This window comes from Crassostrea angulata, chromosome 3, assembly GCF_025612915.1.
Source record: "Crassostrea angulata isolate pt1a10 chromosome 3, ASM2561291v2, whole genome shotgun sequence".
NCBI classification, from domain to species: domain Eukaryota; kingdom Metazoa; phylum Mollusca; class Bivalvia; order Ostreida; family Ostreidae; genus Magallana; species Magallana angulata.
In genome coordinates, this window is record NC_069113.1 from 6,674,944 (window position 1) to 6,693,320 (window position 18,377).

Below are 18,377 nucleotides of genomic sequence, written 5' to 3' on the forward strand. Positions count from 1 at the left end.
TTCCAAATGTCAATAAACTATAGAGTTATACGACCTCTATGTGATAAATATAACAACAACAACAAAAACACTAACTCATCCATGATTCTTGTATACACATACCTATACTACTGTCATGTTGTGAATTTTGAATTTACCGGGTGGCAGTAAATACAAAATTCACAACATGACAGTAGTATAGGTTGTCATGTTGTGAATTTTGTATTTACTGCCACCCGGTAAATTCAAAATTCACAACATGACACTGAATTTTGAAATTCACAACATGACACTACATGTAGTAGTCGATAAAAACAAACATGTGACGTTTAGATTTTGCGATGTATAATAAAAATACAGCATATTTACTCTTTGAAAAAAAAGGAATGATTTTAATATCGTATATTATATTATATTAAACACATTCACAAATAGCAGAGAAAAAAAATATATCAAAAATGATTTTATTTTTCAATGGATTGTTAAGTGAATGTCGTCACGGTGCGTCCATGACTCTATTTGTGTAAAAGGAGGTCCCATATAATGTTTTTTAGGGCGTGGAGGAAAAAATATCCACATCTTGGATTTAATTACTAATCCCTTTGTAAATTCTTAATCTGCATTATCTTTGAGATACATGAGTTTCGTTAATTTTGAGATGATTAAGATTGTATATCCCAGGATGATCAAATCCGAGTCCTCGATAAAAAAAACACTTTTTAATAGTACATGCTTTTCAATGCTACTGTTGATATACTAGTATTCTATAAAGTGGATCGAAAAAATCGTTGTAGATATGAAATAAACATGACTTAATAAGAAAATAGATTAGTTTCAAGAGATAAATACTTCACTTCTATATTAGTGTGCATTTGTTCTAAATGATGAAAGAGTTGTCTATAACAATGCTGAAAGACTGAGGGCCTTAACTTGGCCAAGCCCTATTATCTCTTCAAAATTTAGATTTTGCATGTACTTTTAAGATGTGTTAGGCTTCTAAATTCACATTTACCAACAGTTAAAGCAAAAGAAATCAATATCCTATTGTACATATATACAAATTATATTTTAATGTGTTTTTCATCATCATCGTCCACCTTAAACTATAGTCTAATAGACACTAAAATAAAATAATTCATAATCCATGATTTCTTGGATAGGAAGTTCCCTTTATTATTGTAAAAACTCAAACTTGGGAGAAATATCACATGACCATTACAGAAATATTGGAAGAAATAAGCTATGTATGGTTAACGATTCCATATTTAAGGTACCACATTCGCCTGAGAAGAATGATAACTGCATAAAGTTTCCCGTTAGAAAAATCTGAAAGAAATGTTTCCTGTCAAACATGTACCATCAACAACTCGTAATACATGTGCATTACAAATATAACAAATTGGTCTATGCTATTTATATAAATAAGTTTACGAGAAAGACAATTAAAAAAATACAGCCTCAATAAACAGGAAAATGTATTTTAAAAAAAATCATAAAAAACCACCACAAAATATAATAGTATTTTTATACTGTTTACAAAGGTCTTGAATAATTTGAAAATGACAATTGCCATCGATCCCTCCAGATCAATTACTACAGTCTGTCCTAAGTTTCTCTTACTTTTTGATGAATTTGAACAAAAATACAAATACAGCGCTATACCTGTCAATGAAGTAGAGTTGAAATCGATGTTCGTGGGAAGATTTCTTCACTTACAATTCATCCATCTTTATCTGGAGAAATTAACATGAACGAAAACAAATGAGAGGAGCGTACAATGCCTGTCGAATCCCCCACACCTAGGATACTTAAACGACTTGCGTACATCTCATATAAAAAGATTCTTACATTTGAAGATGTGCACCCGTACGTGTATAATATACAACTGCATTATCTGACCATTAGCAAACATACATTTATACTTTTCCTCTTATTTTCATTTCTATGATTATTTTTTTAACTTTACAACATGATCTCAAACAATCTTTGACTGTACTAACGCTATTGTTTATTAAACAATTATTAAGGTCTTCCGTTTCCAACGGAAGACCTTATAGTGATTGTAATGTTTCTTATTATTATTAAGGTCTTCCGTTTCCAACGGAAGACCTTATAGTGATTGTAATGTTTTTTATTATTTTTTTTCTTCCTTTTTTTTGTCCACAAGATTTCTCAGAGATGGCTGGACAGATTTTTGTGAAATTTTCTGGAATGAAAGATGATAACAATATCTCTAGGCGTTTTTTTCATTTTGTCAAAAATCATTTCCGGTCGTCCATTTCCTGTCCCGCGTTGAAAAAGCTTGTCACCTCGAGATCTCAGAATCAATAAAGACTTGAGCATCCAAACTTTGTAGGACGATAGACCTATAGTTGTAGATGTGTTTAAACTATTTTGTTTTGTTCGTCGTAACTTCCGGTCGTCACCGGAAGCACCTCAAAAATAATAACTTTTACGCATTAAATTCCTTTTGCATAGAATAAATATATAAGTATAAATCTATACTAAGGTTGTGCATGCGATGTTATATTAACAAAAAAATTATACTTCCGGTGAGATATCTCAAGTATCTCAGGTAGCTTTTTTGAAATACATTTTGTACCCACGAGATCTCGGAAACTAAATGTGATCAAGCCAAAAAACTTTCATGGATGATAGACATTTGATTGAAGATGTGTTTAACCGGTTTCATTTTTTCTTCCGTCACTTCCGGTCCACACAGGAAGAGTTCAAACAAATCAAGCTGTTTATCAGTTTAACTGTTTTTCTTTGATATTTGTTGTTAGCTCAATGAACAATTATGTACAAAAGGCAAGTATACAAGAAATATTTAATACAATTTACATTGAGCACTTCCGGTCGTCCGTTTCCTGTCCCGAGACCAAAATCCTTGTTTCAACGAGATCTCAAAAACGGTAACGACTTAAACGATCAAACTTAGTGGGATGATAGACCAATGTATGTAGATGTGTTCACACTATTTTGTTTTGCTCGGCGTAGCTTCCGGTCGTCACCGGAAGCACATAAAAAATAACTACTTTTACGCATTTAATTCCTTTTTCATAAAATGAATATATATTAAAGTATATATTTTTTGCATAAGTTATCTATGCGATGTTATATCAAAAACACAATTCTTCTTCCGGTGAGAGATCTCAAATATCTCAGGTAGCTTTTTTGAAACACATTTTGTACAAACGAGATCTCAGAAACTAAATGTGATCAAAGCACAAAACTTTCAATGGATGATAGGCATTTAATTGAAGATGTGTTTAACTGGTTCCATTTTGTTTTCCATCGCTTCCGGTCCACACAGAAAGAGTTCAAACAAATCGAGCTGTTAATCAAATTAATATCATTCTTCTGATATTTGTAGTGTGCTCGATGAACAATAAAGTACAAAGGACAAGCATACAAATAATATTTAATACTATTTACATTGAGCACTTCCGTTTGTCCGTTTCCTGTCCCGAGACAAAAAACCTTATTTCGACGAGATCTCAGAAACGGTATTGACTTGAACAATCAAACTTTGTGGGATAATATACCTATGTATGTACATGTGTTTACACTATTTTGTTTTGTTCGGCGTAACTTCCAGTCGTCATTGGAAGCACATCAAAAAAAAAATTTTCTTAATTTATATATAAGACATGGAATGAATATAACAGTATACAATCTAAGTTATTACATATATATAATGTTAAATTAGCAAATAAATTTTACTTCCGTTGAGATATCTCAAATATCTCTGTGTAGCTTTTCGTTCTCCAAATGTGATGCCCGCGAGATTTTTGTCTCTGTAAGTGACTGAGACGCGAAGCTTTCATGAATGATAGACATTTAATTGAAAATGTGTTTTACGGGTTTTATTTTGTCAACTGTCACTTCCGGTTCCCACCGTAAGGGTTCAAACAAATCAAGTTTTTAACAAGTTTAACTAACCTTCCTGTGTGTTTTATCTAGCCTCATCAACAGTGATGCACGCTAAGCAAATGTACGAGAAATACGAGCCTTTTTTTAACAACTTCCGTTCGTCCCGAGACAGAAAACATTGTTTCAAAGAGATCTCAAATTTGGCAGAGATGCGAACAACCAAACTTTGACGAAAGATTGACTTATGATAGTAAAAATGGTTAACATGTTTTGTTTAGTTCGTCGCTACTTCCGGTCGTCACAGAAAGTACTTCAAAAATTGATTTCTTTTTTATTCCGGTTGTTTTACATAGAAGTAACGTCTGGATATATCATTCACAATAATTATCACATCCACTATTTTTTCTATGTGAGATAAGCAATGTCTTACAGTTAAATTGATATATGTATATCAAAAAGGAAGACCTTTTTGTTGCTTTTGCAACAAGAGTCTAGTTATTATTATTATTATTATTTTTTTTGTCCGTTTTTTGTCCGCAAGATTTCTCAGAGATGGCTGGATGGATTTTCTTGAAATTTTCAGGACTGACAGAAAATTATAATATCTCCAGGCGTTTTTTTCATTTTTTCAAAATTCACTTCCTGTCGTCCGTTTCCTGTCCCGCGACAAAAAGCTATGGACAATGAGATCTCAGAAACGATAAAGACTTGAACATCCAAACTTTGAGGGATGATAGACCTATAGTTGTAGATGTGTTTAAACTATTTTGTTTTGTTCGTCGTAACTTCCGGTCGTCACCGGAAGCTCTTCAAAAATTATGCTTTTACGCATTTAATATATTTCTCGGAGAATTGAAATATAAGTATAAATGCTTACATATGTCATCTATCCGATGATTAATAAACATAAAAATTCTACTTCCGGTGAGATATCTCAAATATCTCATGAAGCCTTTTTTAAAGTAAATGTTTGAACCCCGAGATCTCAGAAACTGTAAGTGATCAAAACACGAAACTTACAGGGATGATAGACATTTGATAGAAGATGTGTTTAACCGTTTTTATTTGGTTGACCGTCACTTCCGGTCCACACAGGAAGAGTTCAAACAAATCAGGTTTTTTAAAAGTTTAACTCGATTTTTCAGAGATGCATGGATGGATTTTCTTGAAATTTATAGGACTGATAGAGAACGAAAATATCTCTAGGCATTTTTTTCATTTTTTCAAAATTCACTTCCTGTCGTCCGTTTCCTGTCCCGCGATAAAAAGCTATGGACAATGAGATCTCAGAAACGATAAAGACTTGAACATCCAAACTTTGAGGGATGATAGACCTATAGCTGTAGATGTGTTTAAACTATTTTGTTTTGTTCGTCGTAACTTCCGGTCGTCACCGGAAGCACTTCAAAAATTATGTTTTTACGCATTTTATTTGTTTAACACTGAAATGATATAAAGGTATAAACGCTTTCATATGTCATCTATCCGATGATTAATAAACAAAAAAAATTACTTCCGGTGAGATATCTCAAATATCTCAGGTAGTCTTTTTAAAACAAATATTATGACAACGAAGTCTCATAAACTGTAAGTGACCAAGACACAAAACTTACACGGATGATAGACATTTGATAGAAGATGTGTTTAACCGTTTTTATTTTGTCAATTGTCACTTCCGGTCCACACCGGAAGAGTTCAAACAATTCATGTTGTTTAAGAGATTTACTGCTTCTGTTTGACAAAGTAAGACAAATTGATAGTCAATTAAGTCCTGTTGTCTAATGGTTATGAAATACTGAGAGAAGCAATGTCTTACAGTTAAATTGATACATGTATATCAAAACGGAAGACCTTTTTGTTGCTTTTGCAACAAGAGTCTAGTTATTATTATTTTTTTTTTTTCCCCTTTTTTGTCCACAAGATTTCTCAGAGATGGATGGATAGATTTTCTTGAAATTTTCAGGACTGATAGAAAATAATAATATCTCTAGGCGTTTTTTTCATTTTGTCAAAATTTACTTCCTGTCGTCCGTTTCCTGTCCCCCGACAAAAAGCTATGGACAATGAGATCTCAGAAACCATAAAGACTTGAACCTCCAAACTTTGGGGGATGATAGACCTATTGCTGTAGATGTGTTTAAACTATTTTGTTTTGTTCGTCGTAACTTCCGGTCGTCACCGGAAGCACTTCAAAAATCATGTTTTTACGCATTTTATTTGTTTAACATAGAATTGAAATATAAGTATAAACGCTTTCATATGTCATCTATCCGATGATTAATAAACAAAAAAAAATTACTTCCGGTGAGATATCTCAAATATCTCAGGTAGTCTTTTTAAAACAAATATTATGACAGTGAAATCTCATGAAATGTAAGTGACCAAGACACGCAACTTACATGGATGATAGACATTTGATAGAAGATGTGTTTAACTGTTTTTATTTTGTGAACCATCACTTCCGGTCCACACCGGAGGAGTTCAAACAATCCAAGTTGTTTAAGAGATTTACTGTTTTTGTTTGACAAAGTAAGACAAATTCATAGTCAATAAAGTTCTGTTGCGTAATGGTTAACAAACACTAACTTTCATTTTCATCGAACACTTCCGTTTGTCCGTTTCCTGTTCCGAGACAAAAAACCTTGATTCTTAGAGATCTCAAAAACGGTGACGACTTGAACAATCAAACTTTGTGGGATGATAGACCTATGTATGTACATGTGTTTACATTATTTTGTTTTGTTCGGCGTAACTTCCGGTCGTCACCGGAAGCACTTCAAAAATCATGTTTTTACGCATTTTATTTGTTTAACATAGAATTGAAATATAAGTTTAAACGCTTTCATATGTCATCTATCCGATGATTAATAAACAAAAAAAAATTGCTTCCGGTGAGATATCTCAAATATCTCAGGTAGTCTTTTTAAAACAAATATTATGACAGCGAGATCTCATAAACTTTTAGTGACCAAGACACGAAATTTACATGGATGATAGACATTTGATAGAAGATGTGTTTAACCGCTCTCATTTTGTGAACCGTCACTTCCGGTCCACACCGGAAGAGTTCAAACAATTCAAGTTGGTAAAGAGTTTAACTGTTTTTGTTTGACAATGTAAGACAAATTGATAGCCAATTAAGTCCTGTTGTTTAATGGTTAAGAAATACTTACTTTCATTTTCATCGAACACTTCCGTTTGTCCGTTTCCTGTCCCGAGACAAAAAACCTTGATTCCTAGAGATCTCAAAAACGGTGACGACTTGATCAATTAAACTTTGTGGGATGATAGAAGTATGTATGTGCATGTGTTTACACTATATTGTAATGTTCGGCGTAACTTCCGGTCGTCACCGGAAGCACTTCAAAAATTTGGGTTTTTTTCATATTTTATTCATTTTACATAAAATGAAAATATCAGAATATAATCTTACATATGTTATCTATATAATGTAAAATTAGCAAATAAATTTTACTTCCGGTGAGATATCTCAAATATATCTCTGTAGCTTTCCTTTTTACAAATTTGATGTCCGCGAGATTTTTGTCACTGTAAGTGATTGAGACACGAAGCTCTCATGATTGATAGAAATTTGATTGGGGATGTGTTTAACGACTCTAATTTTGCCAACTGTAACTTCCGGTTCTTACTGGAAGGGTTCAAACAAATCATGTTTTTAACAAGTTTAACTGACTTTCTCAGGTGTTTCATCTAGCTTGATAAACAGTGATGTACGCTTAGCAAATGTACGAGAAATACCAGCTTTTGTTTTTATTAATCACTACTGTTTGTCTGTTTCCGGTCCCGAGACAAAAATATTGTTTCTAAGAGATCTTAGATTTGGCAGAGACGTGAACAACCAAACCTTGAGGAAAGATTAATTTATGATTGTACAAATGGTTAACATTTTTGTTTAGATCGGCGTTGCTTCCGGTCGTCACAGAAAGTACTTCAAAAACTGATTTCTTTTTCATTTTCGTTGTTTTACATGTAAGTAACGTCTGGATATATCATTCACAATAATTATCATATCTACTTTTTTTCTATGTGAGAGAAGCAATGTCTCACAGTTAAATTGATACATGTATATCAAAACGGAAGACCTTTTTGTTGCTTTTGCAACAAGTGTCTAGTTATTATTATTATTATTGTTTATTATTTTGAATGAGCAAGATCATTATGTATTTTTTGCCGTTAATTGAAGAGTTTGTTTCCAAAATAATTCTAGATCTATCAGGGGTTGAAATATACGGTAGCCCGACGCCCGGGGCTAGTCAGTTTAAAACTCGGGCATGCTCATTTTTACCAACTGATAGTCCATTTGGCTAGCAAATTAAGGGGATTCAGAACTGTATTATAATATGATTAATGTTTAAACATAAAATGTGTTATCTCTGAGAAGAATTTATTTCAAAATGAATTAAACAGCTGTAATTGTGTTATACATGTATTTTTATTTTGCATCTTAAAATGGTTGGGCTAGCTGATTTGAGCTTTGGGCTAGTAATTTTTTACTGACTAGTAGCCCCTGGGCTAGTGAGTTTTCCTGGAATATTTCAACCCCTGATCTATTACATAAATATTCTATCACAGTAAATGATCAAGATTTAGGCACAATACGTCGTGTGGCTTAATTTGGAAACCTATATTTCTTGTGTTTTTAGAATGAAAACACGTTATTGACATGCATCGTGAAAATACCATAAACAATGTATACAAGACAAGAATACATATTTTATTTACATTCGAACAAGGTCCTTTTTAATTGCTTCAATTAGGGGTTATGTAATGCTTATACGGCCCTGTCCTTTCTTACGGAGATTTATAATGGAGAATATTTACATCTTTTCTCCATTCGGAAATATTCGGGACACCTCACACAATTGTTCATTGTTATCCGGTTATTTTTCATTCATTTGCAATGCAAAATCCCTGTAGACTTTCTATTTTGGGTTGTGTATTGAAACTTGAAGCGGCAAAGGGGGTGCATCAAAACAAAAAATCTGGTTCTAGTGGATAAACGTAGTTTGGGCACGAAGGTATTTATAATTACCGAGATATTTTAAGCAAAAAGTGGTTGAAGCAGAAATTTAGGACAGAGTATAGTATTGAAAATTTTAACTACTACTAAACGACCAAAATTCATGTTATTTTAATATAGGTAAACAACGCAAGATATGTTTCATTTAATTCATTAACGTATAGATTAATCTCATCAAGATTCGTTGAGATTGAAAAAATATTGACGAATCTCGGGAGATGTGTGTTGTGAAGAGGATGACCAGTTTATTTTAAAAATGTGGCAATTTGTAACCAATCCTAGTGTATGTATTATGAAACAAATCAATTCAATTATCAAACAAGGAATGGATCACATGACCATGCTGACACACCAGTAATGGGTGTTTTACATTGTTCTTTCTTATAAAAAATGCTCCATATTGTTAATGATAATCTTTTCAAATAAATTAAACCAAATTACGTTTTGGAAGTTAAAATAAGAGTTGTTTTGCCATGTATGCATTATGTTGTATCACACAAGTTGCAAAGCAGAATCAATCTCTCTCTCTCTCTCTCTCTCTCTCTCTCTCTCTCTCTCTCTCTCTCTCTCTCTCTCTCTCAGCAGCTTTAAGGTTTCACAATCAGTACGTGTTCTTTCTAACTTTCGTCTAGTTGAGCTATACGTAGCAGGGTCACGCTCCCTGTCTCCTGATCAATGCCGTTAGAGGGCGCTTCCCACACTTTGCCCTTTACGCTGGATTTGACGTTCGCCGCTGTTTTGTAGACAGACTTGCCGGTTTTTGATAATTCTTGTTGTAGTCTAGACACCTCTGCCTGAAAGTCAAATAAGAAACTTTTAACCATTTTGATAATATTTGTTTGTATTTTTGGTTATCGTTTTTCTCATCTTATCTTAAAAATACAAACTTAGCTGATAAATAGCGTTGATAACGTTTCCGACGCTTCGCTTTAACTATGTTTTACTGTATGCAAAAATCTGTGTTATGTTGGCTCGTTTTATGTTGTTGCGTACATAAATTTGATGAATAACAAAACAAAATGAAATGAGTCAAACACTTAATACTGTTTAAGCATTGTATACAATAAAAATGAAGTAATAACATTTTAATAAAGAATTGTTTAAAGTGCTTGGTCCGATTTTATACACGCTTTTAAACGATGATTATGTTAATTTATGAATAATATTATATAGTCCTAAATATCTGACATTTCGTGGCCTTTATATGATTTCGATATTTTACATATGTCAGGAAAACGCCAGAACCGGCGTCATTAGGGAAAAAAATGGAATTTGCCCCCCCCCCCCCCCCAACTGGAGGCGGCATTGTCGTCTCGATTTTAAATAATGGCGAGATGAATCACTAAGTTGTAATTAGCACCCCTAGATAACTATTGCAACACGACGCAAAGCGGAGGATGACAGTGGTTTTCGAGGGGTGTCAATTTCAACTGGTACCCTCCCAGTCTCACTATTTACAGCCTTTCTTGGAAGAGGTATAAAGAGTAAGTGTTGAAATAATTTACAGTGTCCGAGTTGTGCTCTTCCTCTCCTTTGTGATTGTTAAAAAAATACATGATGTAAAATTACACTGATTTCATTAAATGAAATACCGTTTGGCGAAAGGGAGATAATTTTCTGGTGACCTTTTTTACGTATGACTCATCAATTTTCGTAATTTCAATTCTTTAAAAGTGAAAAAAATAAACAATAAAAATTTCTATGACTGAATTTCAGGCTTTAAATTTTCAGTACAACTTGTTGTAAGCAATATTGTAAAGTATCCTCATCAATAGCAGAGATAAAATAAAACAACACCGATTGAAATAATATACCCGTGAAAAAACGTCAAAACATAAAATTGGTATTTTTCTGCGCATGCTTAATATGACTGTCATTATTTTGTGATTGATTTTAGTCTTTGGTGATAGTTGAAAAAGAAAACCACTTAACACATTTAAAACACCCCCTGCGAATGTGTTCGGAATGTTTTCTTTATCGTTGCTAAGTATGTAATAAATCCAGAGGTGCTCGAATGAAAGTTCACGAGACTTCACCGAGATTTGTTCAGTTCCTGTGAAATTTCGAGCGGAAGTATAAGTGTTCGGATAATATTCTCAAAATACGTAAGTACTGGTCGATTTTGATATCATATCCTACTTTGATTTATGTTAAAACATCAAAGTCTTTTAAGATGTATGTCTAATTTCAACATCTAGCGGTTATTTAAATTAAACGATGATATTCAGAACAGAGTTATCGTTCGTGTTCAACCACGTGTAGAGAGGTTGAAAATATAAACATTTGGGTTGCTTAATAAAATCATAGCCATGTGTGATGCTTTTGGTGTGCATTACCATGCTTTTTAAAAAATGAATGGATGTCTGTTTTGAATTAAAACTTAGTATATCCAGCCAATTTTAAGGAACATTCTGCATAAAATAGTAGAGTCTGTTTCACTTCTGATGTTTTTACTAGGTCAGGCGCGGATCGAAAATTAATTCTTAGGGGGATCTCTACTACACATTTTGATTGTTGCAACACCTGAAAAAAACCTATTTTTTGTATTGTCACATTTATTTCTAGAACACATTTTATCCACCAATTAATGAAGGTAAAGTTTAAGATCAATAAATCTCTAGAATTTATATTTGACTACAAGTACTTAGATTCTATAAAATAGACTATAAACACGAGGCGCGATTTTTACTGCAAAACTGAAAGGGTCAAATCAAACCAAGTGGTCTAAAAATTAAATGACAATAACCTTCGCAGGGGTGTTAAAGGTCAACATCTCATGTCGCAACCTGAGGTCAAGGTCAATGCATTGTTCTCAATAATTTGAAAGTTCAGTGGAAATCAGTCACCCTGATGGCAAGACAAATAAGTGTGTTTATTTTATATATGAAATACATTATACTGGGTGAACACTTAAAAGTTATGCCGAGTGTATACTAAAGTTCCCTTTTCTAAACATTCCCATGATGCAGTTTGGTTTGTTTGTTTTATGTTTTTTTTAACATATTTTGTATGCCCATAAAGAAATTATTTTATTTAATTTGAGTATTTACAACTTTAAAAGGAGACCAATCTGCTGGTGTTAATTGGCGAAAGTCTATAACTTTCTGAGATAATTGGTTTGTTTACAAAATTATTTGATACTGTAAGAGCGAAAAAATATCGGACAAATATGTATAAGCAGAGACATAAATAAGTTGCCAATCACTGTTATTATGTCTCTGGTATAAGTATTATATAAGAGATATATATATGCGTCATTTTATGCCACCTTTATGTACTTTGTATTCGAGAACTTATCACAGATTTACCTCTAGTTTCTCTTTTGTGAGTCGCTCCATTTCTTCAGCCTTCTTAATGAATACATTGGAGATGTAGTTTATTAGAAGCGATAAGTAGGCCAGACCGAACAGAATCCACACATAGGTGACCACACGGTACACGTCCTCCAGACCACGGGTACCCAGGCTGTTCTCCGACATAGCTTTCAATCAGAGAGAGATGTTCAAAAAATTTCAACCAAGAGAAAATATCGTCGTAAAGCACTAATTAGGATGCAACAAAATATTTAGCAATAATTATCATTTAAAAAGATTGTTTTATCTCTTCTTATTTAAGATGCATGCATAATTGCATATGTGTAGATCTATATTTACGGGTATTTAAATATTTATCTCTACATTTCAACACTAAATCTACCTTTTTTTTTGTTCACGTCAACTTTTGATATTTCATTATATTTTACCCATTTGTACTTATTATGCAAGTAACCCAATAATCACATCCATTATGATTTGTTGGAATTTACTTAATTATGAGACTATGTTGTAACATATCATAGGCGTCGGAACCGGGAGGGGGGGGGGGCTTACCCCCCCCCCCCCCCACCACCACTTTTTTGGAAAATTTAGACCTAACCATTAGGCACATAGCATAATAGAGGGTTCAGTCCCCCCCCCCCCCCCCCCCCCCCCACACTTTTTCTCGCAGCAAACATAATTGATCTGGAATTTACCTTGAAAAGATTGAAGTATTGAAAAATTGTAGTTACAGGTATACCCCCCCCCCCCCAACACGGATGAGGATTTTCATGATTTTGGGAATTAGGATTTGTCAAGATTTCTGGGGATTAATCTAGCCCCTACTTTCAATTTGCTTCTTCTAAATTTAGTCACGTGACCGACCGACATTTATTTCGCCATAAATGTCAAAGAATAATAATCACGTTTACTATAAATTAAAACACGCGAGTACCTGCTATATAATCTCCAAATCCTATAGTACTGAGCGTAACGAAGCAGTAATAGAGCGCCTCCAGGACCGTCCAGTCCTCGAAGTAGCTGAAGGCGGAGGCTGGGAGGATGAACAGGATGGTCAGCCCCAGCATCACAATCAGTACCATGTTCAACACCTTGTTGACTAGCGGCTTGGTCGAGCACAGCCTGCACTTGTTGACCCGGGTAGAGAGCCGCGTCAGCAACTGACCCAGGTAGTTCAGCATGATTAAGGTGATGGGGATCCCGATAAGGGCGTAGACTACCAGCGCCACCTTGCCGGGATACGTCCGGGGAGCGAGGTTCCCGTAACCTGGAATAAACGGAAAGAACGTACATCTGAATTATACGCCTATAGATACATGTACAGTTCAGTCTGAATTATATACCTATAGATACATGTAAAGTTCAGTCTGAATTATACACCTATAGATACATGAACAGTTCAGTCTGAATTATACACCTATAGATACATGTACAGTTCAGTCTGAATTATACACCTATAGATACATGTACAGTTCAGTCTGAATTATATACCTATAGATACATGTAAAGTTCAGTCTGAATTATATACCTATAGATACATGAACAGTTCGATCTGAATTATACATCTATAGATACATGTACAGTTCAGTCTGAATTGTACACCTATAGATACATGCAGTACAGTTCAGTCTGTCGTCGATACAATCTCACCTTCTCGGAAGTTTCCGGCAGAGCTAAAAAAAAAACACTCCGAGGTTTGATTTTTCAGTTGTCGGAAAGGCCCGAGAAGTAGAGTGTGTTGTCGTGAAACTGATGACATAACATGATATAACGACAATGTTCTTTAGCTTTATAATTGACATTGTGAAGATGAGGCGAAGGAGGAATTGGACACTACCTTCTTATAGCGTTCTTTCTTTAAAAAAGAACCTGACTACAGCTTTAAAATATATATTTTTTTCTTCGATTGTTTAAGGTTACAGCACTGTTAAAGGGGCATGGTCACGATTTTGGTCAAAAATTATTTTCCGATTTTAATGTTTCCAATGCTTCAGTAAGGCATGTTTAATAGACAACCGAAATTTGAGTGTCATTCGTTGAGTTATAAGCGAGTTACAGGGCTTGCAATTCTTTGCGATGTAAACAAAGCTTTTTGTTTACATTTTGAATATTGAAGTGAATATTCCAGTTTTAGACCTTAAATGAACGTGTAAAACGTATGAAACTGTATATTTATGCTTAAAATGAATATGAAGATAAAGAAATCAGCTTGAAAAAGATTTTTTACTAGTATATTGAACCTAAGTAAACAAAAACAGGACACGAACCTTGTTTACATGACAAAGAATTATGACCCCTGTATCTTGCTTATAACTCTACGAGTGATTTTCAAATTTCATTTGAACATTATTGTAAATAATAAAAACAGAAAAATAAAGTTTGACCAAAATCGTGACCATGTCCTTTTAAGTTAATGACGAGGCGTCAATGTGTAATCTGTAAATTATGAGTTTTAGTCCGATTGGGATCTTGTTTTTTAAACATTTTCCTTTCATATAAAGATATTTGAAAAACATTTCATGACCGAGATTTGATATTTTAAAACATTTAAATCTAAGCAAAAATCCCATATTCCACCTTTAAAGTTTAAACATTCCATGACTTAATCCTTATCAACTCACTATGTTAATAATTTTATTGAATCTATATGTCTGATATTGTAAGGAAAACCTGATTAACTTTGGGTATATTATAAAGGTGGAATGACATCATCACAAATAGGCTGATCGAAACGAAATTTCGTTTTATTGAAAGGATGTTATCGACGGCAAAATGAAATAACTCCATAGCCGAGTGGATAAAGTGTCGGGCTTCTGATTCGCATATCCCGAGTTCAAATTCTGCAGGGGATCTTGTTGTTACTTACTGAATTGGATATTTAAGATATTCATTTTTTCCAAACAACAATTTTTTCGACATATGTACAATTCATTTATCATTATAACTTTCATAATAAAATAATTTATTGTTAAGTTAAGTGACTTATTCCAGGTGTGTAATTCCACCTTAATCTAAAAATGTCATTGACGTAGAAACCTTTCAATAAAAGAGAACAAAAAACATATACTTGTATTAACATGTGGGTTTGTTTCGAGATTCAGCTTACCTCGGAGTAATGTTTACATATTATAGTTTTCAAGAAAATAAATTTCAAAAAGATAACAATTATTAATTAAAATGCACACAATTTTAGCCGGCAGCTTTTTGCAGTGATAGCAACTCTTTGAAGGAGAAATGGATTGTAATCTATGTCAGAGTTATCTCCCTTATTGGGGTACGAACTACCTTAACCCACCAGCTTTACGCATGCGTCATCACCTATAGTAGTCACGACCGTGACAACGAAAGAAAAGGCGCCAGTGAAATCCCACTGGGTGTACACTGTTCTGTTACGCAGAGTGTTCAGTGCAAACGTGAACTCCTGATTCACCTCACGTAATACCCCAATCAGATCCTCGTGGTCCAGGCAGCTGTGATTACCTGTGTCAAAAGGAGTTTATTTTCATTAGAACAACCGTCTTTGTTTAGACTTGAATCAAAAATCGCCACGAAATATCACAAGTTATAGTTACTACAAGTGACTAAAGCATTTCTTGTAAATCAAGTGAAAACGAAGTCACATGTCCGTGAGCTTTTGTTAGAAGAGCATGCATTCCAGACATATTGTGACAAGAAAACAACCATTAGTCGTATTGTTAACGAAAATGTCAATTCGTAATGGAAAAAGGTTCACTTCCGCTATGACATTAGTACTAGAATTCCAACTAGAAATTCCAATGGGAAAATGTTTCAACAATTGCATTAGTTCAAACGAAATATTATGAAATAGAAAGGGGAAAATAACTACTTGTACAAAGGGCAATGAATTACTTGGATACCTATGAAGTTTTTGAGGAATGCCTCTAGCTGAAGGCGTCGTTCTATTTCTGGATCGCCCTCAATATGGCTGAAGATAGCAGCTCCCACGCACAAGTAAACGACCACCAAAACAAACAGAACTACCATCCGCTTCCACCCCGGACCGTCCGACGTCATCATCGAGGGGGTCACGGTATTGCTGGTCCAAGACTTTTAGGTAACGTCAATCCTTAGGTTCTCCATCTAGGTCACTACGTCATCAGTTTCAAAATTTTAAATTCACATCCTTTTCGAACATTCTGATTGACAATGATAGGTTCTCAGTTTTGAAAATATCACTGTCTGGATTAAAGTTTCTCACAGAAATGTTACGTATCTTTCCACGCTGTTCTTTATTCTGGGGAATCTGGCAGGAACTGGGATGAGATGGTATCACTGCCGAGGGCGAGGTTTTCGATGTGTATTGTTTACTACAGTGATGCCGATTTCCGAAGCACCAGTCGTACAGCGAGTCGCATGCCTATAGTAGACTTCTCCAATAGTGTCACCAATTGCTATTTTCACATCTCCCCGGCTGTGGAAGCCGGGGATTTAACAAATTGTCTCTTTCATCTCTGCGACGTGCAATTGTTGTCTGCGACAATTACTCAAAAGTAATTACTCAGTGAAAGAATTTCAAGCATTCTTGCGATACAGTCAGGACAATATTCTGTAACGCTACTTGAAATATTCATTTGTAAAAGAGATCGACTCAATTATATATCCTATGGATAAAGAATTCTCTTTGATTCCAACGTGTTGGTTACATGACTAAACTCGTATATCTTTAATTAAGTCAGACTTATAGGCATGCTTTTTAGTTAATGGTTTTGAAACTATTTACGAACTGAAATAATAAGTCTTTGTATTACGACTGTTGGAAGGTTTCAGACGTTGCAATTGACCGGAGGAACTTTGTTTATCTTGCGTGGCGAAATACATTGCAGATTTGAAATAGGTTTCCAGTATATTCTATCAAGATGTATGAAGAAATTTTGAGTTAAATAAACAATAAAAACAAGTATAATTTTATAAATAGTTTTTTCCTTTTCATCTAACAATGGATCTGTAAGTCATTAGATTGTCTCTTCATGAGTTCGAATCCTGTTTGGGATTTCAATTTTTTTAAACATTTCCAAAACTTTTTAAAACATTTTTTTTCTTGGTTACATATAGTAAAATTTGAAAATTTGAAACCAATTGTAATTTACTTTAATTCACATTAATATCGACAGATGTCCTATACCACCTTAAATTTTTAGGTGCGATCGATTTTTTAAACTATATACCGGTATATTGTAGCTTAAAACGTTAAAAAGTTTCCTATAGCATTATATAAAGCTCTCCTTCTTAGGAAGTTATATATAGTCTAAAAATGGTCTCAGCCATCCAGCGCTCTTAACGTCTGAATAAATGTATAACCATGATAATATTGCGAAACTTTTAGAAATTATTGCAAATAATTGTTCTCTTGCTAGCGTTCTACTGAGATTTTAAAAACTTGGTCACTGACATTGTTTTGTTAAAATAAACAAATTTTTGTTTATTGAATCTCAAAAACCCGGGGAAAAAATTCCCACTGAACATATTGCAGTGGCAGTATGTACCCCTAGTGACCATCAACGAGATAATTTGGATGAGTAAACAGACTTTCCATTGATTTCCCTTAATATTTCATAACAATTTATTGCATGGGATAGATGAATGTAAAGCGTCTAATGCACGTGACATGCAAATGAGGGAGGCCCTCGCAAACACCCACGTGGTAATCAAGCTGCACATCACCAACATGTTGGAATATCGACTAGCGCCAACAAATGATCGAATTATGTAACATCCCTGCTTAAAACCAATTTATTTCAGGGAGGGTCACTTTTGATTTTCATGTTACCCATCAAAACTAACAGAACCGTTATTAAAAGTACTGGTAATCTGCCATTAACTCGGAATCAAATACTTCAATGTAGATACTTTCTTCATACACTCCTGTCTCGGTCTTGTTTTCAGTTTTTATTATTCTATTAAACTGAAAGTACTAGTTGTTTTTGATGATTTTATTGACTATTAAGTATCATATACCCAGAAATGATCTATTCTAAACAAAATATGTATATCACAATAAAACATAATTTTCCAATAAATAAAAACACTCTCTCTCACATTAATACACCCAATATACGAGATGATTCATAAAAAGTATACACTCCACTCTTTCTCTCTCTCTCTCCATTGAAATCTCAGAGGCTGCGGAATTCACAACAATTGTG

The 18,377-nt window shown here is 34.0% G+C and overlaps 1 protein-coding gene across 2 annotated transcripts; it reads right to left on the reverse strand.

The window, feature by feature from the left end:
* Positions 1 to 8,099: 8,099 nt before the first annotated feature.
* On the reverse strand, positions 8,100 to 17,114 carry LOC128175304 (potassium channel subfamily K member 16-like). 2 transcript variants are annotated; one of them, XM_052840832.1, is made up of 5 exons: positions 16,092 to 17,114; positions 15,532 to 15,693; positions 13,148 to 13,480; positions 12,205 to 12,377; positions 8,100 to 9,690 (listed from the first exon to the last, which is right to left on the reverse strand). In XM_052840832.1, the coding sequence occupies exons 1-5, from the start codon at positions 16,249 to 16,251 to the stop codon at positions 9,514 to 9,516; spliced, it is 1,005 nt and encodes a 334-aa protein (XP_052696792.1). In that variant the 5' UTR covers positions 16,252 to 17,114; the 3' UTR covers positions 8,100 to 9,513. The 2 variants fall into 2 exon arrangements, with proteins under 2 accessions (XP_052696792.1, XP_052696793.1); XM_052840833.1 differs by lacking the exon at positions 15,532 to 15,693.
* Positions 17,115 to 18,377: the final 1,263 nt, after the last annotated feature.

Coding starts and splice junctions, on each gene's coding strand:
- LOC128175304 (XM_052840832.1), bottom strand. CDS start 16,251: ATGATGACGTCGGACGGTCCGGGGTGGAAGCGGATGGTAGTTCTGTTT. Junction 13,481..15,531: donor CACGGTCGTGACTACTATAG/GTGATGACGCAT, acceptor CGTTTATTCCAG/GTTACGGGAACCTCGCTCCC. Junction 9,691..12,204: donor TCACAAAAGAGAAACTAGAG/GTAAATCTGTGA, acceptor TTTGACTTTCAG/GCAGAGGTGTCTAGACTACA.